The sequence below is a fragment of the Phyllostomus hastatus genome, unplaced genomic scaffold (assembly GCF_019186645.2).
Source record: "Phyllostomus hastatus isolate PE091 unplaced genomic scaffold, TTU_PhHast_1.1 phas_contig_5, whole genome shotgun sequence".
Classification (NCBI taxonomy): Eukaryota; Metazoa; Chordata; class Mammalia; order Chiroptera; family Phyllostomidae; genus Phyllostomus; species Phyllostomus hastatus.
In genome coordinates this window covers 3377681-3405507 of record NW_025333897.1, presented here as the reverse complement: position 1 = coordinate 3405507, position 27827 = coordinate 3377681, and the positions used below count along the sequence as shown (strand labels likewise).

General features: G+C 38.4%; 1 protein-coding gene across 3 annotated transcripts in view; it reads right to left on the bottom strand.

Annotated features, from left to right (window-relative positions):
• Positions 1–27827, bottom strand: part of ZNF569 (zinc finger protein 569) — an 89676-nt gene that overhangs the window by 11820 nt on the left and 50029 nt on the right. For all 3 annotated transcript variants that reach the window (XM_045846588.1, XM_045846591.1, XM_045846590.1), the window contains 2 exons: positions 19364–19490; positions 18950–19048 (listed from right to left, as the gene is read on the bottom strand). In XM_045846588.1, the coding sequence (XP_045702544.1) occupies positions 18950–19048; positions 19364–19490 (226 nt within the window). The remainder of the gene's footprint in view (positions 1–18949; positions 19049–19363; positions 19491–27827) is intronic.

Below are 27827 nucleotides of genomic sequence, written 5' to 3'. Positions count from 1 at the left end.
GGTTGGATTTCCCATGATAGAAATGTTATGGATTTGATTCTGATTAGAGCACATACCTAGGTTGTGGGTTCAATCTCTGATCTGGGTGCCTATCATCCCTGGTCCTGGGCATACTGTAGCCAACTAATTGATGCTTCTATCTTGCTTGGATGTTTCTCTCTCTCCCTTCCTCCCTTCCCTTGCCCCCCTCTCTCTAAACAAGGAATGAGAAAAATGTACTTGGGTGAAGATTTTAAAAAAATTAAGCAACCCAATTTCAAACAATAACATTATTGGAAGTTAAGATTTTAAAATTTTAATTTGCATTCAGAAACCATCAAACATGAAGAAGCAAATACAATAAGTGTGTCACTGAAAACAATATATTTAAAAGATACAAAATACAAAAGAGTGTGTAGAGGGTTTTTTTTTCAGAGCAAAAGAGAAAACTTTAATTTCTAATTTTGATTCTAAACAAAATTTACAGTAATGCATCTCTCAAAAAGGAATATTCACATCAGGAATGGTTGCTTTCAAATGACAAGTCATTTTTATGAAATTATATACTTCAGGTAGTAAAACTTCAGAAAATTGAGTGAATGTTGAAATTATTTTAGAATTAATAAATGTGAAATCCAGATCCAGGAGCTGCAATAAGGAATACCAGAAAAAAACACAGCAGCTAGGGGAGCAGCAACAAAGGGCGCATCAGAATGCTCCTACATTTTTAAAGAAGATTTTATTTAGTTTTAGAAAGGGGAAGGAAGGGAGAAAGAGAGGAGAGAAACATTAATGTGTGGTTGCCTCTCACATGCCCCCTACTAGGGACCTGGCCTACAACCCAGGCATGTGCTCTGACTGGGAATCGAACTGGCAACCCTTTGGTTCACAGGCCAGAACTCAATGAACTGAACCACACCAGCCATGGTTCTCCTACATTTTTGTGTAAAACTAGAACACAACCCATGATTTTGACAAGCAAAACAGATAAAATTGTGTTTGGTTAAATCTCCAGTAATACAATTTTGTATCTCACAAAACCTACATGTTCTTTCAAATATCTACAAAACCTTGGTATATGTACTTGTGTGTATATCGGGGGAGTATAGGTGGGTGGTCTGTCCAGAAAGTATCCATCTATGCACTATAAAAAATAGAGACATTTATTGAAGATGCAAGATACAAGAAACATTGTACAGACGATAATGACGCCTCAGTCCCCTTCAAGGTAGGCACTTTGTTACTACACTCAGTTCTCCCAATTGCCATCAGCTGTCCCACTGTATTTTCCTGAATCCCATCGATGGTCTGACAACTCTTCCCTTTCAAAGGTGATTTTACTTTCAGAAAAAGCCAGAAGTCACAGGGCACCAAATCTGAGCTGTAGGGAGTCTGGGTGTTTACCTGGGTCACCTGGGTGTTTATGTTTCGCAAAAAAAAACTGCACAAGACGTAATGCACAAGTGGGCATGTTCTCATGATGAAGCTGCCAATCACCAGTTGCCCATAGCTGTGGCCTTCTAAATCATTGGAATAGTTTCCACAGAGGAACATTCAAACTTAATGCAAAATTTGATACAGATTCATTGCTCTACTTGCTCATTTTGAATGTGACAGCCACACAGTACACATGCTACCTCAAGGGCATCTACTGCCCCACTGACTAGTACAGTAAAGTTGTCATTGTTCACACATGTGCATTCCAGGCCACTTTCCTTGGCTGCCAGGTTACAAGTGTCACACAAACCATTCTCATTTTTTAAAAAAGATTTTATTTATTTATTTTTGGAAAGGAGAAGGGAAAGAGAAAAAGACAGAGGGACATCACTGTGTGGTTGCCTCTCAAGGGTCACCTACTTGGGCTGCAACCCTGGTATATGCCCTGATTGAGAATTGAATGGATGACCCTTTGGTTTGCATTCTGGTGCTCAATCCACTGAGCCATACCAGCCAGGGCCCAATCTTGTTACATTTACAATGGTTAGACTTTTTCTGGACACACCTGTGTGTGTGTGTGTGTGTGTGTGTGCGTGTGTGTGTGTGTGTAAACAAACCATTATAAAGGCCATGTTTTTCTGATTGCAATATATTAACTATAAAAACTACTAAAAAACCTTAATCACAAGTACTAAGAAACTGAAGAAGAGGTGATTTACAAGACCATCCTTTTAAAAAATTAAATTAATATTATGAGGATTTTTTTAAATTAATTTTTTTATTGTTCAAATAAAGTTGTATCCATTCCACCCCCCCTCCATCAATCCCCCTTGACCACAGCCATCCTCACTTCCCACCCTTGATCCTATCCCCCTTTGGTTTTGTCTATGAGTCCATTATACATGTCCCTGAAAACTCTTCACCGTTTTCCCCTCATTATCCCCACCAAACTGTCCTCTGGTTACTCTGTTTGTTCTTAATTTCAATGTCCATGCTTATATTTTGCTTGTTTGTTTTGTTGATTAGGTTTCACTTATTAGGTGAGATCATATGGTATTTCTCTTTCACTACATGGCTTCTTTCACTGAGAATAATGCTCGCCAGTTTTACTGTCACAAATGGGAGGAGCTCTTTCTGTCTTCCTATTGAGTAGTATTCCATCATGTAAATGTACCATAGTTTGCTTCCAGCACCTTGCTATTGTAAATTGTGCTGCTATGAACACAATTTCCAAAGGGTCATCCATTCAATTCTCAATCAGGGCATATACCTGGGTTGCAGCCCAAGTAGGTGACCCTCAAGAGGCAACCACACAGTGATGTCCCTCTGTCTTTTTCCCTTCTCCTTTCCAAAAATAAATAAATAAAATCTTTTTATTGGGGTGCATAGGTACTTTTCAACTGATGTTTCAGGATTCTTAGGGTATAATCTAAGCAGTGAAATTTCTGGGTGAAAAGGCAGTTTCATTTATAGTTTTCTGAGGAAATTCCAAACTGTTGCCCACAGTGGCGCCACCAGTCTGCAATCCCACCAAGAGTGCACTAGGGTACCCTTTTCTCCACATAATCTCCAACATTTGTTGTTTGTTGCTTTGTTTATAATGGCCATTCTAACTGATGTAAAGAGGTATCTCATTGTGGTTTTCATTTGCATCTCTGATGGGTAGTGATGCTGAGCATATTTTAATATGTCTCTGAACCCTTTGCATGTCCTTTTTGGAGAAGTGTCTGTTCAACTCCTTTGCCCATTTTGTAATTGGGTTCCTTGTCTTCCTGGAGTGGAGGTCTGTGACTTCTTTATATATTTTGGAGATCAAACCCTTGTCTGAGGTAACATTGGCAAATATGTTTTCCCATACAGTTGGTTCTCTTTTCATTTTAATGCTGTTTTCTTTAGCCATGCAGATGCTTTTTATTTTGATGAGATCCCATGTTTATTCTTCCCTTTATGTCCCCAGCCTTCGGGGACATATCAGTGAAAATATTGCTGCATGGAATATCTGAGAGTTTCCTTCTCTATTTTCACCTCTAGGACTTTTATGGTATCATGACTTATATTTAAGTGTTTTATCCACCTTGAATTCATTTTTGTGAATGATGAAAGTTGGTTATCGAGTTTCTTTTTTTTTTTTTTGCATGTAGCTGCCTAGCTCTCCAGACTATTTGTTGAAGACGCTATTTTTGCTCCATTTTATGCTGTTTTCCCTTGTTCAATATTAACTGTAGATACTTGGATTTATTTATTTTTTAAATATATTTTATTGATTATGCTATTACAGTTGTCCCATTTTCCCCCTTCACTCCCCTCCACCCTGCACACCCCCTCCCACCCACATTCCCCCCTTTAGTTCATGTTCATGTGTCATAAGTTCTTTTTATTATTATTTTTTTAATCATTGTTCAAATACAGTTTTCTCCTTTTTACTCCCAATCCAGTCTCCCCTTCCCACCCTCCCCACTTCCCTCCCATTACCACCCTCCCCTTAGTCTATGACCATGTGTCCTTTAAGTTTGTTCCTGTGAACCCTTCCCACTGTCCCCTTAAATTTCCTCTTCTCTCTCCTCCGGTCACCATCAGCCTGTCCTCTATTTCAGTGTCTTTGGTTATATTTTGCTTTTTTCTTTGTTTTGTTATTTAGGTTCCTGTTAAAGGTGAGATCATATGATATTTGTCTTTCACTGCCTGGCTTGTTTTGCTTAGCATAATGTTTTCCAGCTCCATCCACGTTGTTGCAAAGGGTAGGAGCTCCTTCTTTATTTCTGCTGCATAGAATTCCATTGTGTAAATGTACCATAGTTTTTTGATCCATTCATTTACTGATGGGCATCTTGGTTGCTTCCAGCATCTAGCTATTGTAAATTGTGCTGCTATGAACATTGGGATGCATAGGTTCTTTTGAATTGGTGTTTTAGTATTCTTAGGATAGAGTCCCAGCAGTGGAATTGCAGGGTCAAAAGGCAGATCCATTTTTAGTTTTCTGAGGAAGTCCCATACTGCTTTCCATAGTGGTTGTACCAGTCTGCAGTCCCACCAGCAGTGCACTAGGGTCCCCTTTTCTCCACAACCTCTCCAACACTTGTTGTTTGTTGCTTTGTTTATGATGGTCATTCTGTCTGGTGTGAAGTGGTATCTCATTGTGGTTTTAATTTGCATCTTTCTGATAGCTAGTGATATTGAACATTGTTTCATGTGTCTTTGGATTATCTGTATGTCCTCCTTGGAGAAGTGTCTGTTCAAGTCCTTTGCCCACTTTTTAATTGGATTCCTTGTCTTCTTAGAGTGCAGTCTTGTAAGTTCTTTATATATTTTGGAGATTAAACCCTTGTCTGAGGTATCATTGGCAAATATGTTATCCCATACAGTTGGTTCTCTTTTAATTTTGATACTGTTTTCTTTAGCTATGCAGAAGCTTTTAATTTTGATGAGGTCCCATTTGTTTATTCTTTCCTTTATGTCCCTTGCTCTAGGGGACACGTCAGTAAAAAAATTTCTTCGTAAAATATCTGAGATTTTCCTACCTACGTTCTCCTCTAGGACTTTAATGGTGTCATGTTTTATATTTAAGTCTTTTATCCACCTTGAATTTATTTTTGTGTATGGTGTAAGTTGGTGCTTGAGTTTCATTTTTTTTGCATGTAGCTGTCCAGTTCTCCCAACACCATTTGTTGAAGAGGCTATTTTTATTCCATTTTATGTTGCTCCCTCCTTTGTCAAATATTAATTGACCATAGAGACTTGGGCTTATTTCTGGGCTCTCTGTTCTGTTCCATTGGTCTATGTGCCTGTTTTTATGCCAGTACCAGGCTGTTTTGATTGCAGTAGCCTTGTAGTATAGTTTAGTGTCGGGTATTGTGATCCCTCCTACTTTACTCTTCTTTCTCAAAATTGCAGCTATTCGGGGTCGTTTATAATTCCATATAAATTTTTGAAGTGTTTGTTCTGTCTGTGAAATATGCCATTGGTACTTTAATAGGAATTGCATTGAATGTGTAAATTACTTTGGGTAGTATGGACATTTTGATTATATTAATTCTTCCACTCCATGAACACGGTATATGTTTCCATTTGTTTGTGTCTTCCTTAATTTCTTTCTTCAGTGTGTGTAGTTTTCTGAATACAGGTCTTTTACCTCTTTGGTTAGGTTTATTCCTAGATTTGCTATTTCAAATGGGATTTTTCCCTTGGTCTCTGCTTCTGCTGTTTCATTGTTGGTGAACAGAAATGCCTTTGATTTCTGGATATTGACTTTGTATCCCGCTGTTTTGCCAAATTCATTTATTAGGTCAAGCAGTTTTTTGGTAGAGTCTATAGGATTTTCTATGTATACTATCATGTCATCTGCAAACAGTGACAGTTTTGCTTCCTCCTTTCTGATTTGGATGCCTTTTATTTCTTTTTCTTGTCTGATTGCTGTGGCTAAAACTTCCAGTACTATATTGAATAGAAGTGGTGAAAGTGGACAGCCTTGTCCTGTTCCTGATCTTAATGGAAAAGGTTTTAATTTTTTGCCCATTGAGAATGATGTTGGCTGAAGGTCTCTCATATATGGCCTTTATTATGTTGAGGAATGCTCCCTCTATTCCCACTTTGCCGAGTGTTTTTATCATGAATGGGTGCTGTACCTTATCAATTGCTTTTTCTGCATCAATTGATATGATCATGTGGTTTTTATCTTTGCTTTTGTTTCTGTGATGTATTACATTTACTGACTTGTGAATATTAAACCATCCTTGCATCCCTGGAATGAATCCCAGTTGGTCATGGTGTATAATCTTTTTAACGTATTGTTGGATGTGGTTTGCCAGTATTTTGTTGAGGATTTTAGCGTCAATGTTCATCAGTGACATTGGCCTGAAGTTTTCTTTCTTTGTTGTGTCTTTATTTGGTTTTGCAATTAGGATGATGATGGCCTCATAAAAAGAGTTTGGGAGACTCCCATCTTTTTGGACTTTTTGGAATAGTCTGTGAAGGATAGGGGTTAGCTCTTCCTTAAATGCTTTGTAGAATTCTCCTGTGAAACCATCTGGTCCTGGGCTTTTGTGTGTTGGGAGTTTTTTGATTACTGCTTCAATTTCTTTTGTTGTTATTGGTCTGTTCAGACTTTCTGCTTCTTTTTCATTGAGTTTTCAAAGATTATATTTTTCTAGAAAGTTGTCCATTTCATCTAGGTTTTCAAATTTCTTCGCATACAGCTCTTTGTAGTAATTTCTTACAATCCTTTGTATTTCGGTGGTATCTGTTGTAATCTCTCCTCTTTCATTTCTGATTGTGTTTATTTGGGTCTTCTCTCTTTTTTCTTGATGAGTCTGCTTAAAGGCTTGTCGATTTTGTTTATCTTTTCAAAGAACCAGCTCTTGGATTCATTGATCCTTAGAATTGTGCTTTTAGTCTCTATGTCATTTAACTCTGCTCTGATCTTGGTTATTTCCTTCCTTCTGCTTGCTCTGGGCTGCCTTTGTTGTTGTTCCTCGAGTTCTTGTAGACATAGAGTTAGGTTGTTTGTTTGGAATGTTTCTAACCTTTTTAGGTGGGCCTGTATCGCTATGAACTTCCCTCTCAGGACTGCCTTGGCTGTGTCCCATAAGTTTTGGGTTGTTGTGAGTTCATTATCATTTGTTTCCAGAAACCTTTTGATTTCTTCCCTAATACCATTCTTGACCCATTCATTGTTTAATAGCATGCTATTTAATCTCCATGATTTTGAGTGTTTTTGTTTTTTTTCCTTGGGGTTGGTTTCTAGCTTCAGTCCCTTGTGGTCTGAGAAAATGCTTGGTATGATTTCAATTTTCTTGAAATTCTTGAGGCTTGTTCTGTGTCCTATCATGTGGTCTATCTTTGAGAATGTTCCGTGGACATTTGAAAAGAATGTATATTTAGCTTCTTTTGGATGGAGAGCTATGTATATATCAGTAAAGTCCATTTCATCAAGGGTATTGTTCAATGCCACAATATCTTTGTTGATATTTTGTTTAGAAGATCTGTCCATTTTTGATAGTGGGGTGTTAAAATCTCCCAGTATAATTGTGTTGCTGTCCGTATCTTTCTTGCAGTCCTCTAAGATTTTCTTTATGTATTTCGGTGCTCCTATGTTGGGTGCATATATATTTACAATATTTATGTCTTCTTGATGGATTCTTCCCTTGAGTATTATGAAGTGACCTTCTGGGTCTCTCTTTATGGACCTTTTTTGGAAGCCTATTTTGTCTGATATGAGTATTGCTACCCCGGCTTTTTTTTCCTGTCCATTTGCTTGGAAGATTTGTTTCCAGCCCTTCACTTTCAGCCTGTGTAGGTCTTTTATCCTGAGGTGGGTCTGTTGTAGACAGCAGATATGTGGGTCATTTTTTCTTATCCATTCAGCTATTCTATGTCTTTTGATTGGAGCATTTAATCCATTTACATTTAAGGTTATTATTGATAGGTACTTATTCATTGTCTTTTATGTACATGTGTTCCTCTCTCTCTCTCTCTCTCTCTCTTTCTTCTCTCCTCCTTAAAGCAATCCTTTTAGAATCTCTTGCAGAGCTGGTTTGGTCGAGGTGTATTCTTTTAGACTTCTTTTGTCTGGGAAGCTTCTTATTTGGCCTTCTATCTTGATCGAGAGCCTTGCTGGATATAGTAGCCTTGGTTGCAGACCTCTGGTTCTCATTACCTGGAGTATTTCTTGCCATTCTCTTCTGGCTTGAGGTTCCATTGAGAAGTCAGCTGTTAGCCTTATTGGGGCTCCCTTGTATGTTACTTCCTTTTTCTCCCTTGCTGCCTTTAAGATTCTCTCTTTGTCTTGAAATTTTGTCATTTTAATTATGATGTGCCTTGGGGTGGTTCTCTTTGGGTTCCTCTTGATTGGGACTCTCTGTGTTTCCTGGATTTGTGTGTGACTTTTTCTCTCATCAAATTAGGGAAGTTCTCCTTCATTACTTGTTCAACTAGGTTTTCAAACCCTTGCTCTTCTTCTTCTCCTTCTGGTATCCCTATTATACGGATATTATTACGTTTCATATTGTCTTGCATTTCTCTTAATCCCTCTTCATTCTTTCTGAGCCTCTTTTCCTTTTCTTGCTCTTTCTGGATGCTGTTTTCTACTTTGTCCTCCAGCTCACTAATCCGATCTTCTGCTTCATTGATCCTGCTTTTCATTCCTTCTACTGTGTTCTTCAGTTCAGAAATTGTATTCTTCATTTCCTCTTGACCTTTGTTGAGAGTTTCTATTTCCTTTTTCATGTTTATATAGTTTGCAGTGAGATTGATGTAGTTTCCCTCTAATTTCTGAAAGCTCGTTGTGAGTTCATTGAACTTCCTGGTAATCATTGTTTTGAACTCACTATCTGATAGTTGAGTTGCCTCTATTTCATTTAGCATTTTTTCCTGAGGCTTCCTCGTTTCCCTTCAGTTGGGGGTTGTTTCTTTGTTTTCTCATTGTTCGTGGGTTTCTTCTTTTTTCTTCTTGTTTGTTAATTTGAACTGTTCTGATTCCCTGTAATTATGGTGTGAACTTCTGTGGTAGAATATTTGTGTGTTTCAGTGGTGCAATCTCCTTCGTGTATCCAGGTGTTCACAGCTTACCCCTACCCTTTTTTGGTATCAGTTGGAGGAGTAAGGCAAAATGGTTTAAAACAGCAAGACAGTATGCTATGATATTTACTTTAGTAGCCAGTAGAGAAGAGATGGGTTATCCTTTGGCTCTTTATAGTGTTAACCATGATCCTCCACCCCACTATCCACATTTTAGAAAGGATGGAAAGAAGGTAAGACTCTTATTGGGGACGAGAGGATTGTTAGTTAGATCTTGAAAGCTGTGAGGCTGTGGGAGGTCAGCTTCTAAGGTAGGGTTGGACTAAAGATTAGTATATAGTAGTGAGTAAAAGAATAGAGCCAACCCCCACAATAGTATAGTTCAGAAAATTGCAAAGTGGGCTGAGATCAGGTAGGGGCATTGAGAAGCATTTACAATTGTATCAACTAGGTCTTACTAGCAGTAATAGTAAAGTGACAGTCTTGTGGCAGAATCGATGAGGTCTAGATAACAAGAATAAAGAGTATAGAACCTTGAGAGGTGTATTAATGGAACACAGATGAAGGACAGTAACTTATCAACACCTTGTAACTGAGATACCAGGGGGAACCTATCAAATGACAGTATAACCAGTCAAGCAAAGAAGATTATACAGAAAGAAAAGGAATACCAAAATATTATTAAAATAAAAAATGTTGGAAAAGTGTGAAAAAGATAATACAAGTTTACAGTAACTAGCAAGATAAAAAAAAGGAAAGAAAAGCAGAAGATGTAGTGCAGGAGAGATAAACTTGGAGTGGAAAGAATAATATTAGGTTGAATGGAAGAGAAACATAAGGGATTGCGAGATAAAAATAATAAGAATTGAAAAAAAAGTCACATAAAACACAATATAAAATTAATCAACCAACAACAGCCAGAGAAACCAAACAAAACCAAACAAAACAAAAAAAAAAACAAACAAAAACAAAGCAAAACAAAAAAAAACAAAAACAACCAACCAAACAAACAAAAAACCTCTTGTTGGTTTCTAACTGGCCAGACCAGTTTTTCTGATCTTGCTGGCTTCAGCTGGCTGAGGGGCCTTTGAAATGCTTCTCTCTCTCCCAGCCAGATCTCAGCAAGTGTGTCAGGTACCCTGGGTGCTACAGAACACACTAGCGCGGGAGAGTCAGTCTTCCCAACGACGGTGTGTGAGCCCAGCCGTTTCCAGCTCAGTGTTCCCCACCAAACCGCCCTCCGACTGGGTGTTGGCGCCTTTCTCGGCTCCCCGGGTCGGGCTGGCTGGAAATCTCTGAGCCACCACTGCAGGAACGCACCCAGCCCCACGTCCCTCCCGGGAATCGCAGCACGCGATTCCGGCCTCCCTATGGGGCACGAGCCGAGCACAGCTGGCTTGTACTCTCCACTGATCTGCACTTCCATGGGGCTAGAGATGCCCCTGGTCCTGTCGGCTAGAGGCTCTCACTTCTCCCCGTCTCTAGGCAGGTGTTCATATTCCCTGGGCGATTTTTTCTCAGTCCAACTGGCCAATCTGTTCCTTCTAGCAACCCGTTCTCCCCTGGAGTAGCTCACCCCCGTATTCGGGGGAGGGAGGGAGCAGCGGCTTCCCTCTCCTGGGAGCCCTAGGGCAGAGCCCGGAGCACTGGGCGGGCCTGGGGTCTGCGCACCCCCAGACACCGCGCTGATCCCTGGGCTCCTTTTGTCCTGTATCAGACTCCTTACCGTCTGGTTTTCCAGTGAGTGCAATAATTTCTGATGTCCTGCTTTCAAAAGTGATTCGGCAACCCAGCCCACTTGCTCTGCCTCTCCACCGATTCGCGAGTTTCCCCCCTCTTCACAGAAGCCGAGAAAAATGCTGCCTAGAGTAAAGCCGCCATCTTCCCGACTCGATAAGTTCTTTAGCTTCTACATTTCCCACACTATTCCTGTCCTCCCCTTGTCTGTTTTCTACCTATTGTCCATGCTACTTATTCTCTGTATCTGTTCCCACTATCTCTTCCTCCCACTTCCCTGTTGCTAACCCTCCATGTGATCTCCATTTCTGTGGTTCTGTTCCTGTTGTAGTTGTTTGCTTAGTTTGCTTTTGTTTTTGTTTTAGGTGTAGTTGTTAATAGTTGTGAGTTTGTTATTATTTTATTGTACATGTTTTTTATCTTCTTTTTCTTAGTAAGTCCCTTTAACATTTCATATAATAAAGGCTTGGTGATGATGAACTCCTTTAACTTGGCCTTATCTGAGAAGCACTTTATCTCCCCTTGCATTCTAAATGAAAGCTTTGCTGGATAGAGCAATCTTGGATGTAGGTCCTTGCCTTTCATGACTTGGAATACTTCTTTCCAGCCCCTTCTTGCCTGCAAGATCTTTTTTGAGAAATCAGCTGACATTCTGATGGGAACTCCTTTGTAGGTAACTGTCCCCTTATCTCTTGCTGCTTCTAGAATTCTCTCCTTCATTTAATCTTGGGTAATGTAATTATGATATGCCTTGGCATGTTCCTCCTTGGGTCCAACTTCTTTGGGACTCTCTGAGTTTCCTGGACTTCCTGGAAGTCTATTTCCCTTGCCAGATTGGGGAAGTTCTCCTTTATTATTTGTTCAAATAACTTTTCCACTTGTTGCTTTTCCTCTTCCCATTCTGGTTCCCCTATAATTCAGATGTTGGAGCGTTTAAAGATGTCCTGGAAGTTCCTAAGCCTCTCCTCATTTTTTTTGAATTCTTGTTGCTTCATTCTTTTCTGTTTGGTTGTTCGTTTCCTCCTTCTGGCCCCTTCATTGATTTGAGACCCAGTTTTTTTTTTTTTCCATCACTATTGGTCCCTGTGCATTTTCTCTTATCGTAGCCTGCATTTGTTCATCTAATTTATGACCAAAGTCAACCAATTCTGTGAGCATCCTGATGACCATTGCTTTGAACTGTTCATCTGATAGGTTGGCTATTTCTCAGTTGTTTAAAAAAAACTGGCTCTGGGGCTTTTAACTTTGTTTGAGTTATCTTTTTAATTTAGTTTAATTTTTTCCTTTGGTCGCACCTGTTATATAGTGAGGGGTGGAGCCTTAGGTGTTCACCAGTGTGGGGCACCTCAGTTGCTGGGTTGTGATGTTGTATGTGGGGGTGGGGTCCAAGAGGGAACAATGGTGCCTGCTCCACTCTCTGTAGGACTTCAGTCCCCTATGCAGCTTCCCACAAGCAAATTGAGCTCTTCTGGTGCTGGCTCCCAGGTGGGTGGGTTTGTGTACTTTCTCAGGCCGTTCGGGTCTCCCCAAGGAGCTCTCCTATGATGCTGAGAGAATCTCCCGGCCTCAACTCCCACCGGTGTTTTCAGTCGGTGCCTTTAGGCTTTGTTTCTTGGTGCTGGGTCCCTGTGTTGCACAGTCTGTGTCACTGCCCGTTTTCGCTTAGTTTTCACGTGACTGTGTGGCCATGGACAGTCAGCTGCCTTGCGAGCGCCTCACTGGGTCTGCTCATTGCCTGCCGCACCCAAGGTCTGCCACTGGTTCATCAGCTGCCCCTGTGCTTCTGGGGTCTGCTAACTGCCATCTGCACCTTCTGTGCCCACGTCTGCCAGCCACTGCTCTTTCCTGCCAGGACCCCTCGACCCCTCTCCGTAGGCCTCTGATTTTGCCCCACATTACCAGTCTGGATGTATGGTAGTCAGACTTCTGTTCAGTTCATTTTTCTCTGTTCTGGTTGTTTTTTGTTTCTAAATTATTGTTGTCCTTAGTTTTGGTTGCTCAAGGAGGTTCAGTGCAACCACCTATGCCTCCATCTTGGCCGGAAGTCTTGGGTTTATTTCTGAGCTCTCTATTCTGTTCCACTGGTCCATGTGTCTGTTCTTATGCCAGCACCATGCTGCTTCGATTACAGTATCTTTGTAATACACTGATTTCAGGAAGTGCGATCCCTCCTACTTTGTTCTTTCTGAAAATGGCTGTGGGTATTTGGGTTCATTTATGGTTCCATACAAATTTTTGAAGTATTTATTCTATATCTGTGGAATATACCACTGATATTTTAATAGGCATTGCATTGAATCTATGAATTGCTTTGGGTAGTATGGACATTTTGGTGATATTAATTCCTCCAATCCATGAACATGGTACATGCTTTCATTTGTTTTTGTGTTCTTTATTTCTATCTTCAATGTTGTATAGTTTTCTGAGTACATGTCTTTTACTTCCTTGGTTAGGTTTATGCATAGGTACTTTATTTTCTTGTTGCTATATCAAATGGGATTTTTTTCCTGATTTCTGTTTCTGATATTTTATTGCTGGTATACAAAAATGCCTTTGATTTCTGAATATTAATTTGGTATCCCTCTGTTTTGCCAAATTCACTTATTAGGTAGAGTAGTTGTTTGGTGGAGTCTATAGGATTTTCTATGTATAACATCATGTCATCTGCAAACAATGACAGTTTTGCTTCCTACTTTATAATTTGGATGCCTGTTATTGCTTTTTCTTGTCTCATTGCTGTGGCTAGGACTTCTAATACTATGTTGAACAGAAGTGGTCAAAGTGGACATCCTCGTCTTGTTCCTGATCTTAGTTGGAAAGCTTTTAGTTTTTGCCAATTGAGTACGATATTGGCTATAGGTCTCATGTATATGAGATCTTCATTTTGTTGAGGAATGCTCCCTGTAGTCCCACTTTGCTGAGTGTTTCTATCATAAATGGGTCCTATACCTCATCAAATGCTTTTTCCACATTTGTTGACATGATCATATGGCTTTTGTCTTTCCTTTAGTTTATGTGATGTATTATGTTTCTTGATTTGTGAATATTGTACCATCCTGGCATCCCTAAGATGAGCCCAACTTCATCATCGTGTATGATATCTTTAATGTATTGCTGGATGCGGTTTGCCGATATTTTCTTGACGATTTTAGCATTTATGTTCATCAGAGATATTGGTCTGCAGTTTTCTTTCTTTGTTGTGTCTTTATCTGGTTTGGGGATTAGGATAAAGCTGGCTTCATAAAAAAAAGTTTGGGAATTTCCTCATTCTTGGATTTTTTGGGTAATCTGAGGATAGGAGTTAGCTATTCCTTTAGTGTTATTTATTTATTTATTTATTTATTTATTTTTATTTCAAGTAGTTTTAAAATATAATTTATTGATTATGCTAATACACTTGTCCCATTTCCCCCCTTCACTCCCCTCTGCCCTGCACACAACTCCCACCCACATCCTGCCCCCCACTTTAGTTCATGTCCATGGGTCGTACATATAAGTTTTTTGGCTTCTACATTCCCTATACTATTCTTACCCTCCCCCTGTCTATTTTCTACCTACCATCTATGCTACTTACTCTCTGTACCTTTTCCCCCTCTCCCCCTCCTACTCCCCTGTTGATAACCCTCTATGTGATCTCCATTTCTGTGGTTCTGTTCCTGTTCTAGTTGTTTGCTTAGTTTGCTTGTTTTTGTTTTAGGTGTGGTTAATGATTGTGAGCTTGCTGTCACTTTATAGTACATATTTTTTATCTTCTTTTTCTTAGATAAATCCCTTAAACATTTCATATAATAAGGGCTTGGTGATGATGAACTCCTTTAACTTGACCTTATTTAAGAAACACTTTATCTGCCCTTCCATTCTAAATGAAAACTTTGCTGCATAGAGCAATCTGGGATATAGGTCCTTGCCTTTCATGACTTGAAATGCTTCTTTCCAGCCCCTTCTTGCCTGTAGGTCTCTTTTGAGAAATCAGCTGACAGTCTGATGGGAACTCCTTTGTAGGTAACTGTCCCCTTATCTCTTGCTGCTTCTAGGATTCTCTCCTTCATTTTAATCTTGAGTAATGTAATCATGATGTGCCTTTGTGTGTTCCTCCTTGGATCCAACTTCTTTGGGGCTCTCTGAGCTTCCTGGAAGTCTATTTCCTTTGCCAGATTGGGGAAGTTCTCCATTATTATTTGTTCAAATAAGTTTTCCACTTGTTGCTCTTCCTCTTCTCCTCCTCGTACCCCTATAATTCAGATGTTGGAATGTTTACTAAAGATGTTCTGGAGGTTCCTAAGCCTCTCTCATTTTTTTTTTTTGAATTCTTGTTTCTTCCTTCTTTTCTGGTTGGATGCTTCTTTCTTTCTTCTGGTCCACACCATTGATTTGAGTCTCAGTTTCCTTCTCATCACTATTGGTTCCCTTAGCATATTATTTCACTTAGCATAGCCATCATTTTTTTTCATCTAATTTGAGACCAAATTCAACCAATTCTGTGAGCATCCTGATTACCAGTGTTTTGAACTTTGCATCTGATAGGTTGACTATCTCTTCGTTGCTTAGTTGTATTTTTTCTGGAGCTTTGATCTGTTCTTTTGTTTGGGCCATTTTTTTTTTTTTGGTCTTGATGTGCCTGTTACATAGTAAGTGGCAGAGCCTTAGGTGTTCACCCAGGGGGGCAACCCATGTAGCTGGGTTGTGACGTTGTATGTGGGGCAGGTGTCCGAGAGGGAACAATGGCACTTGCTCTGCTCTCTGCAGGATTTCAGTCACTTCCTCCACTTCCCACAAGCAATTTGGGTCCTTCTTGTGCTCATTCCCATGTGGGTGGGCTTGTGTACATTCTAGGACCCTGCAGGTCTCTCCAACAAACTCTCCTGTGAGGCTGGGAACTTCTCCCACTGCCACCTCAACCCCCACAGGTGTTTTTAATCAGTGGTTTGAGGCTTTATTCCCCCAAGCTGGGGCTCTGGGTTCGGCAATCTGTCCTGCTCCCCAGTTGTTTCTCCCAGTTTCTGCACACAAATGTGGGACCGCCCAGTCCACAATCCGCTGCCTTGTGGGTCCCCCCACTGCTGCCTTGCTGGCCAGCTGCAGCCTTGTGCACCTTGCTCCACAATCCGCCACCTCACTGGGTCCACCAGTCATGGCCTTGCTGCGAGTCCTCTCTGCCTGGCTGCTGGTCCCCACCCCTCCTACCATTCTGCATGAATGTGTCTTCTTCAACTCCTTGGTTGTCAGACTTCCATACAGTTTGATTTTCTGTCAGTTCCGGCTGTTTTTTGTTTTTAAATTGTTGTTGTCCTTCTTTTGGTTGTGCAAGGAGGCACAGTGTGTCTACCTACACCTCCATCTTGTCCAGAAGTCCCCTAGAGTGTTTTAAAAGTTCTATGAAACCATCTGTTCTAGGGCTTTTGTGTGCTGGGAGATTTTTTGATTACTGTTTCAATTTCAGTAGCTACTAGCTATTATTGGTCTGTTCAGGCTTTCTGCTTCTGCTTTATTCAGTTTTGGAAGATCATATTTTCCTAGAAATTTGTCCATGTCACCTAGGTGTTCAAATTTCTTGGCATATAGTTCTTTGTAGCAATTTCTTACAATCCTTTGTATTTCTATTGGTAACAGTTGTAATCTCTCCTCTTCCATTTCTGATTGTGTTTATTTTGGAACTCTCTCTTTTTTTCTTGAGTCTGATTACAGGCTTGTTGATTTTTTTTATCTTTTCAAAGAACCAGCTCCTGGATTTATGGATCCTTAGAATTGTTCTCTTAGTTTCCACGTCATTTAATTCTGCTCTGAGATTGGTTATTTCCCTCTTCTACTTGTTCTGAGCTGTCTTTGTTGTTGTTCTTCCAGTTCTTGTAGATGTAGGGTTAGGTTGTTTATTTGAAACATTTCTATTTTTTTTAGGTAGGCCTGTATCACTATGAACATCCCTCTCAGGACTGCCTTCACTGTATGCCATAAGTTTTGAACTATTATGAGTTCATTTTCATTTGTTTCCAGAAACTTTTTGATTTCTTCCTGATCTCATTCTTGACCCATTCATTGTTTAATAGCATGCAATTCTATCTCCATGAATTTGAGTATTTTTTAGTTTTTTCTTTGTGGTGGGTTTCTAGTCAGGCCCTTGTGGTCTGAATAAAAAGCTTGATATAATTTCACATTTCTTAATTTTTTTTTAAAGATTTTATTTATTTATTTTTTAGAGACGGAAGGGGGGGAGAGAGAGAGAGAGAGACATCAATGTGTGGTTGCTTGGGGCCATGGCCTGCAACCTAGGCATGTGCCCTGACTGGGAATCGAACCTGCGATGCCTGGTTCACAGCCTGCACTCAATCCACTGAGCTACACCAGCCAGGGCACATTTCTTAAATTTTTTGAGGCTTGTTTTGTGTCCTATCATGTAGTCTACCTTTTGAAATGTTCCACATGCATTTGAAAAGAATGTGTATTTTGTTTCTCTGGGATGAAAGGTTCTATATGTATCATTTAAGTCCATTTAATCTAAGGCACTGTCCTCCAAGATTTTCCTTATATATTGGTGTGGTCCTATGTTGGATGCATATATGTTTATTTTGTGTTCTTGATTGATTCTTCCCTTGAGTATCATGAATTATCCTCCGGGTCTTTTTTGATGGCCCTTGTTTTGAAGTCTCTTTTGTCTGATATGAATATTGCTACCCTAGCGTTTTTTTTTTTTCCTGTCCATTTCCTTGGAATATTTTTTTACAAACCTTCACTTTCAGTCTGTATAGGTCTTTTGTTCTCAGGTGGGTCTCTTGTAGGCAGCATATCTGCAGGTCATGATTCCTTATCCATGAAGCTACTATATGGCTTTTGACTGGAGCATTTAATCCATTTACATGTAATGTTATTATTGCTAGGTACTTATTCATTGCTATTTTGCTTCCTTCGTACCTGTCTTTCTTTCTCTTTTTCTTCCTTTTCTTCATGCAGAGCCTGTAGCATATCTTGCAGTCCTGGTTTGATGTAGGTGTATTCCTTCAGCCTTCTTTTGCCTGGGAAACTTTGTTTCACCTAACATTTTAATTGAGAGCCTTGGTGGATAGAGTAGTCTTGGTTGTAGGTATTCGGTATTTGTTACTTGGAATATTTCTTGCCATTCCCTTCTGGACTATAGTGTTTCCACTGAGAACTCATCAAATCCTATTTCTTCCCTTTCAAAGGTGATTTTAGTTTTGGGAAAAGCCAGAAGTCACAGGGCACCAAATCTGGGCTGTAGGGCATCTGAGTCACCTGGGTGTTTTGATGTTTCACAATAAATCTCTCCATGAGATGTGATGCACAAGCAGGCATGCTGCCATGACAAAGCTGCCAATCACCAGTTTCCATAGCTGCAGCCTTCTAAATCACTGGAATAGTTTCTGCAGAGGAATGTTCAAGCTTAATGCAAAATCTGATGCAGATTCATTGTTCTACTCGCTCAATTGTTTTGAATGTGACAGCCACACAGTAAACATGCTCACTGAACAGCGTCTACCACCCCCACTGACTAGTACAGTGGAGTTGTCACTGTTCATGCATGTGTATTCCAGTACTCTCTCTTTGGCTGCCAGGTTACAGTGATGTTGTGTAAACCATTCTCATTATATTAACAATGGTTGGACTTTTTCCAGACAGATTTTCTATGTGTATGCACACATCACACATATACACACAGAAATATGAGCATACGTATACAAGACAAATGTAGTGGATAATGTGAGCAAACTGAAAAGTATCACTATCTTTAAGACTTTTCTTGAAGTAAAATGTAGCCATTATTGAAGTATGAGAGCAAAAGCTAACAATACAGTGGGTATGATTATGGGTACAAAATATGATGTTAAGGCATTTACTATGGAAGGAACAAGAAATGAGAAAATAAAGGACTATAAATGTTAACAGGTTTATTTGAACAACTGTAATTCCATGAATATATGAACACAAAAAGAAAGGATCTTATATAAAAAGGTGGGCAGAGACACTGGAGATGTCAAAAACAGAATGATTATTAAAGCTGGAAATGAGTTATGAAATATTGATATCTAACACCCAAGTAAAAAGTCTAACTGGCCTTTTAAGTTTCTTGAAAATAACTTCTGAGGAAAGAAGTTAAGAATCTTACCTAGAAGTGATACCTTAGGTTTTTAAAAAATTCAAACCAATTGTCACTATAAAAGTCTAGTCTTTAGGAAAATATCTTTGAAGAACATTTTAGAGGAATCAACTATTTACATATTAATTATTAAAAGGTCCTGGCTCCTTCTCACCTATCTGGTTCCCTCCCACTAACCTGGACAATGTCTCCTTAACACTTCTTCCTCCTCCACAACCCACGGTTCTTCTTCTTGCTCCAACTTAAAAATCACATAAGGTTTGGTGAATGGACAGCCTGTCAAAGGGAAATGACATATGATTTAGGCATAAATACTAGAACAAAGAATTATTCAAGAATTTAGGCTCTCCCAGGGAAACGAGGTTTTCTGAAGGACAAGAAAAGTGTGGTTTCTGGAGATGCTGCCCCCTCCCAGAGTCATAACCAGAAAGGACCTTTTGTTCTGAAAGCTGCAGCATGCACATTCACATGAATAAAGGCATCTAAAGGCTAAATTCAGTTTAACACTTGAAGGTTCCTACACCTCAGAAAACTAGGAGGAAAAAGCAACTTTACTCCAAGAATTTGGGTTATACAATAAACTACCCTTACCCACTGTGATTAAGTTGTTATAGTTTTCTAGCATCACATTCCAGTATAGGTTCCTTTGAGAAGAATCCAATTGCTGCCACTCTTCCTGGGTGAAGTCAATAGCCACATCTTTGAATGTCACTGTTCCCTGTAACAACACACTTCTACTCAATTTGAATTCATCCATCTTAGATGATGTGGAAAAAACATACTGAACTGGGTTCTCATGGTATGCACAGGTAAGAGGTATAAAAATTTACCTGTTTTAAAAATATTTCTAAAAAAAAAAACATTTCATTAGCAATATCTTGTCAGGTTATGTTCATTCACTGAATTAGCAAGCATGTATCTTTAATAACCACCATGGGTTAAAGAGGTCTCAGGCACCAATTTATATTGAGTGTGGAAGATGGGCAAATATAAAACTTTATTCAACTTAATTGGTTTGAGGATTCTCCAGATGTCTGTGATTCAATGAGGCAGGAAAAATATGAAGTCAGGATCTGGATGAAACAGAAGCAGGGAGAGAAGGATATGCAAAATTTGTGTTATGGTAGAACATCCAACTGAAATAGAATAGAAGGCCTTGACAACTACCTTAGAGGCCATGACAAACACCTTGTCAGGCACAGTGGAACATTAATAAGGTATGCATAAAACCTAAACCTAGGGCCAGGAAGGGAAAATGTAAGAATAATAATCTCTCTGCTAAATTCTAGTCATAGAACCCAGGGCAAAGAGAGGAGGATATGAAATTGCAAGCATCCTGTGTTCAACATTTCCATGGAGAAAGAAAACAGAACAGAACACCTGCTGAGCAAAAATTGGCTGAAATTAAGCTATCAATATCACTGGGTGTCATTAAAGACAAAGAACTTTTTGTTAGACCCTATAGGCTAATAGAAACTCAAAACCCAGCAGAATCCAGCAAGCCTATAAAACCTCTTTTTCTCTCACCTTGGCATTACTCTCTGGTTCTGACATGCAGAGTTTCTGCCTCCTGCAGAGCTGAAATAAATCTTACTTTCATTATTGGCATCCCTGAAATAAATTATTTTATTTAAGGAGACAAGAAACTAAGTGGTTCTGGTCCTGTTCAGTATCACAACTAGAGGTACACATTGACATATTGTTGAACATATTGTTCTTTAGATCAGGAGAAACCTAGAATGAAATGAGGAATGTTCATTAGCTTATACTAGGTGCCTGAAGCCATGAAAATAGGCTATGATTGCTCAGAGTTCACATACATTGAAAAAAGAAAGATACAGACAGAATCACACAAATACCACCAAAGAAAAAAATTCATAAAGTTTTTCTCATGCTCTGAACTAAAATTATAAGTAGAACTAAGAGAAGATTATTAAGAAAGAGCTTTGAATAAGTTTCAGAAATGAGATGCTGGTGAAAATTTCTTGAAAGTGATATGAATTAAATATGAGAAATGTGTATTTTTCCTAGTTAAAAACTGAAATAGTCAAAGAAATATAAATATAACCAAAAAATCTTTAACAGCACTAGAACAAAGGAGGCTGTCCATATTTCCTGCCCTTTTAGGAATTTCTATGAGTGATGGGTAAGATAAAAAGAAAGCACCAAGAGCCTTGGCCAGGTGGCTCAGTTGTTTGGAACATCATCCAATGAACCAAAGGTTTGCAAGTTCAGTTTGTAGTGGAGGCACATGTCTGAGTTGAGGGTTTGATTACCAGTTGGGGCTTGTACAAGAGGTAACCAATCAATGTTTGTCTCTCACATCAATAGTTCTCCTTCTGTCTCTCTCCCTTCTCATCTCTCTAAAAAATCAATAAACATACGCTTAGGTGAGGATTAAAGAAATAAATAAAGAAATCAGGAGCTAATTCACAATCATTGTTTCTAAGAGTTTATTTCTAGGTCCTAAAAGGATACTATGAACATAAACATTCACTAACACTAGTGAATGGTTTGGAGTAGGCTGTGGACTAACAGTAAATCATCCTTTGGAACCCTTTTCTGCTGAAGATTACGGTCTTTGAAAGAAACAGGTTTAAGAAACCAAAGGCAACTATGGCTGAATAAGATATCCTTTATTAGTCTTCCCCTCTCCCACACCAACAATTTGGCATCCATCCATGGACAAAAGTGCCTTTGTGGGAGCTGTGGGATCCAGTACCATATACCAAGGGGCTCAGAAAAAGTTTTGCCCAATCATGTATTGGATAATAGGTATACAGACCTTAGTCCCAGCTCTGGATCCTACAGGAGGTCATTAACCAACTCTAGTCCCTCTTGGCCATGGTCCAGAAGCTACTGGAAAAAAACTGTCTCAGACAATCACCCATGAATGACAGGTCTACAGAAGAAAAGTTCTAGTTCACCACTAGAGTAAAAACTGTGTTTTGACTCATCAGAAATAGTAAGAGAAACAGTTTGACTTGACTCACATCACCTCTCTATCAGTGTGGCATAGATTAGGGACATGAGAGATCCTCTAGACCCATGATCTCATAGCAACTGACCATCTGGCTCCCTAACTGTGCAGGACAGTGAGAAATAGGCCAATTTCTCCCTTGTCCCATCCAAAGGGCTGAATTCTCAGCTTAATAATGGGGGAAGAAAAAGTCTTGGAGACTTTCATTGAGGATTAAAGGGACACATATCCTACTAACTATAATGGAGACTCCATCAAGAAGCCTGTCCATGGGCTTCTGGGAATGCTTTGTCTATAGATTCTCCCAAATGCTCACAGGCACCTCAAAGATTTGCAGGCCTCACCCACACACACCTGGACCCTGTAACTGACTCCCTATTCATGCTTCTGGTGGTAGTGGAGTGAACTTTGGCAGATAACTAGTGAGCATGTGCAGAGAGCCAGCCTGAATCTATAGACCAGGGAGAGATCACAGACATGAGCTTTAGGACTGCCTTTGGGAAAACAAAAGAAAGGTTCTTAGCAAGCATTCTATATAGTGTGTTGCAGGGTCAAGAGAAGGCGTACAATCTTAATAATTCTGCCACGAGAGAGAGCTAGAAGAGTGGAATGGGTATAGCCATAAATGCTCTGAGAAAACCTCAGAATCCTTAGCAGAGCTGATGAAAGTTACTTCTTTCCTGAAAGTAGTTAGTAAAAACTGGAGAATGAGACTGTTACATCAATGCAACACTTTAAGGGACCTATAAAACAGCCAGAAAACAGTGAATAAAATGGCAGGAGTGTTATTTTAATTTAATAATTACTCAAAATGTAAACTGATTAGATTTTCTAATCAAAAGATATAAAGTGGATTAATGGATAAAAAAGAAGATCCAGCTATATGCTGTCTACAAGATACTCACTTTAGCTTAAAGTATATGCACAGGCACAAACCAAAGGGATGGTAAAAGATATCCTATGCAAGTAGAAAATAAATAAGAGCACTGGTAGTTATACCTATATCAGACAATATAGACTAAGACAAAAAACATTAACAAGCAACAAAAAAAAGGTCATTAGAAAATGATAAAGTGGCCCTGAACAGTGTGGCTCAGTTGGTTGGGTCATCATCCTGCAAACTAAAAGGATGCCTGTTTGATTCCTGCTCAGGGCATGTGCCTATGTTGCAGATTCAGTCCCTGGTTAGGGTGTGTATGAGAGGCAACTGATACATGTTTCTCTCTTGCATCAAAGTTTCTCTCCCTCTCTTTCACCCTTCCTCCCCCTCTCTCTAAAAATAAATAAATAAAATCTTTTAAAAAAGAAAATAATAAAGTGGTCAATTCATTAAGAAAATATAACAATAATACATATATATGCATCCAATATTGCAGCATCTAAATAATAGGCAAATACCAATAAATCAGAAGGGAGAAATAGGCAACAGTACAATAATAGGAGACTTTAACCCTACTTTTAACCATGAATAGATCATGGAGACAGAAAATCATAAATTAACACACTGATTTTGAACTATACTTTAGCTCACATGCACCTAACAGATATTTAAATAATATTCTATCAAAAATCATCAGAATACATATTCTTCCAAGTATATACAGAATATCATACACAATGAAACATTTGATGTGTCACAAACAAGTCTTAGCAAGTTGAGGAAGACTAAAATCATAACAAGTATCTTTTCTGACCACAGTGGGATGAAACTAGAAACCAGTTACAGGAGAACAGGTAGAAACTTCACAAATATGTAAAAATTAAACAACACACTCCAACAACTAATGGGTCAAAGAACACATCAAAGGGGAAATAAAAATATATCTTGAAACAAATGAAAATGGAAACACAGAATACAAAAACTTAGGAGAGGCAGCAAAAAAGTACTAAGAAAAGGAAGTTAATAGCAACAAATGCCTACATGAAGAAAAAAAGATCTCAAATAACACATTACACTTCAAGGAACTGGAAAAAAAGAACTAAGTTCAAAATTAGCACATGAAAGGGAACAACAAAGATCAGAACAAAAATCAATAAAATATAAATAAAAAACATTAGAAATAACCAACAAAATTAAGGGCTGGTTTTTTGAAAGATAAACAATATTGACAAAACTCTAACTAGACTACGAAAAAGAGAAGAGTCAAATGAATAAAATCAGAAATGAAAGAGACATTAAAATTGATACCACAGAAATGCAAACAAAGAGACTATTGTAAACAAATACGTGACAACAAATTAAATAACTTAAAGAAAATGAATAAGTTTCTATAAACATACAACCTGCCAAGACCAAGTCATGAAGAGAAAATTTGAACAGACTAATAACAAGTAAGGAGACAGAATCACTAATCAAAAATCTTCCAACAGAGAAAAACTCAGATCCAGATGGTTTTGCTGGTGAATTTCACTGAATATATAAAGAAAAAAAATGGATGCCTATCCTATTCAAACTCTTCCAAAAATTAAAGTGGAAGGAACACTCTTGGGCTCCTTTTAAGTCCAGTTTTACCCTGATACAAAAACCAAATAAGGACACTATAGAAGAGAAAACTACAGACCAATATCCAGAAAAGATACAGATGCAAATTCTCAACAAAAGATTAGTAAATCAAATCAACAGCACATTAAAAGAATTGTAGAACATGATCAAGTGGGATTGATTCCTGGGATGCAAGGATGGTTCAACATATACATATCAATAAACATGAAACATCACATTATCAGAATGAAGGATAAAATCACATGGCTATCTGAATATATGCAGAAAAAGAATGCAAAAAGCATCCTTTTATGATAAAAACTCTCAACAAGTTGAGTATATAAGTAACATAACTTTACATAGTAAATAACATACATGACAAGCCACAACTAAAATTGTACTCGATGTGGAAAGACTGAAAGCTTTTCTTCTAAGAACAGGAACATGACAACACAGTACTGGGCAACTTAAACAGAGCAATCAGGCAAAAAGAAGAAATAAAAGACATCCAAATCAGAAAAGAACAAGTAAAATTATCTGTGTTTACAGTTGACATAATCCTATATATATATACAATCCTAAAGGCTCCATCAAACTGAGAATGAATCAATGAATTCAACAGAACTGCAAAATAAAAAATCAACATATAGCAATCAACTGAATATATACATTAACAATAAAATATCTATAAAAGAAATTAAAAAAAATCCCATTCCCAATAGCATAAAGAACAGTAAAGTACTTAAAAATAATTTTAAACAAGAAAGTAAAGATAGGTACAACAAAAACTGCAAGACTTTGCTAAAAAAAAAGACACAAACAAATGGAAAGACATCTCATTGACACAGATCATAACAATTAATATAGTTAAAATGCCCACACCTTCCAAAGCCATCTATAGATTCAATGCAATCCCTATTAAAATTGCAATAGATTTTTTTCCACAGAAATTACCCCCCAAATCCTAAAATTTGTATGAAACCACAAAAGACCCTGACTACTCAAATCAATCTTGAGAAAGAATAACAAAAGATAGAAGCATCACCTTTCTTAATTTCAAACTTTAGTACAAAACTACAGTAATAAAAACAATATGGTACTGGCAATAAAACAGAATTGAGAAACTAGAAATAAACTCATACATTTGACAGAAAATAGAGAAAACTCAATAGGAAAAGGATAGTCACTTCAATAACTAGTGCTGGGAAAACTTGAAAAATTATGTTGAAGAATGAAATTAGACCCCTATCATACAACACTCATTAAAATTAACTCAAAATGGGTTAAAGATTTGAACATTATACCTGAAATCATAAAACTCCTAGAAAACATGAGACAAAAGCTCCTCAATATTGGTCTTGTTGATGACATTTTGGATATGATACCAAAAAGCATAAGCAACAAAAGCAAAAATAAGAAATAGTGCCACAGCACACTAAAAAACTTACACATAGTGAAAGAAATAATCAACAAATGAAAAGGCAATCAATGGAATGAAAGAAATTATTTGTAAAATATGTATGTGATAAGGGATTAATGTCCTAAATATATAAAGAACTCATACAACTCAGTAGCAAAAAAAAATAAATCTAATTAAAAAATGGGCAGAAGACCTGAAAACATATTTTTCCAAAGACATACAAATAACCAACAGGTACATGAAAAGACCTTTGACATCACTATCATCAGAGAAAAATGACGATCATCTCAAAACCACAATGAGATCGCACATCTGTTAAAATGACTATCATTGAAAAGACAATGGATCAGTGTTGATGAGTATGTGTAGAAAAGGATATTGTCTGCATCAATGATGGGAATGTAAACTGGCACAGCCACTACACAAAACAGTATGAAGGTTCTTTAAAAAAATAAAGTAGAAGTACCATATGACACACCAATCCAACTTCTGGATATATAGCCAAAGGAAATGATATCAGGATCTCAAAGAAACATCTATACTTCCATGTTTATTGCAATATTATTCAGAATAACCAAGATCTAGAAACAACTTGGTGTCTGTCTACAGATATGACATACAATTGAATATTACTCAGCCATGAGAAAAAAGGAAATGCTGCTCTTTGCGACAACATGGGTTGACCTTGAGGGCATTAAGCTAAGTGAAATAAATCAGAGAAAGACAAATATTGTGCCTTACTTATATGTATAATCAAAAAAGTCACACTCATAGAAACAGACTAGACTGATCATTGCTGGGGCTGTGTTTGGAAGAAATGGGGAGATTCGGGTTACTGAGTTGGTCACAAAATTCTGGTTATGAATGAATAATTGCGATGTCAGATAAATGATGTCATGAGAGATCCCTATTGGTCTCTCCCCCCGAGATTTCAAAAAGTTGAATAACTAGAACTCAACAAAAGATTCCCTGCTCAACATACAGGCATGCCTGAGATATCCATACATTGAAGCATCTAAAGATGGGCAAGCACCAACAAACAGAAAAGACAAAATGGGAGGAGGGCTCAGACTGGCCACAGACTCAGCCATGCACCTGGGAGCTCAGCCAAGAAAGGAGAGTAAGCTGGCTATGACTGTTGTTTCCTTCATCTGGGAGAAGCAGAGATACTTGGTGGGCATTCCTGTAGGAGTGAGCAGTGCAAACTATGGCTGAGACAAGAGACCTAGGCAAGGACACAGCATAGGGGCTCTGCAGCAGTTTTCAGGCAGTTGGCATTCCAGACAAAGAAAGAAAACCACAGAGTACTACCACCACATAAACTCCCAAAACTTGCATCCAGTCACCCTTGGTGTTGGGTTGCAGAACAGATTATTTGTAAACTGGAGAACTATTACTACAGAACTACTATTTCCCCTGAGTAAAGGAGTGACTGCTCCCCAGATGGGGCACCTGTGGAAGATACCTCACAGAGGACTGAGATCACCAATACCAAAAACAAAACAAAACAAAACAAAAAAGGCATCTGGGATTTCCCTAGACAACCCCACCCTCAAGGATCATGACTATACTAATGGCAACCATAGAGGTTAGTATTGGAATTTCACAGAGCTAAAAAACTAGTGATTCACTGCCATCTACTTAGAAAATAATAGAAAGACCTCTTTAGGCCACTAATACATGGATGCCTAGACAGAAATAAACACATCAAATACCATACACATCAAATAAGTCACCAAGGTATCAATGCAACTCAGAATGAATATAAAAACTCTCAGGAATCAAATTTAAACACATGGAAATATATGGTATAAATGACAGAGAATTCAAGATTGCAGTTCTGAAAATACTCAAGGAGATGCAATAAAATACACATAGTCTATAGTAAATGGGATTCTTTCCTCATTTCTCTTTCTGATATTTCATTGTTGGTGCACAAAAATGCTATCAACTTCTGAATGTTAACTTTGTAGTTCACTATCTTGCCAAATTCACTTATTGGACTGAGTCGTTTTTTAGTGAAGACTATAGGGTTTTCTATACTAACATGTATACTATCATGTCCTCTATGAATAACAACAGTTTGAATTCCTCCTTTCCAATTTGGATTTCTTATTCTTGTCGATCACTGTGGCTAGAACTTTCAGAACTATGTTGAATAAGAGTGGTGAAA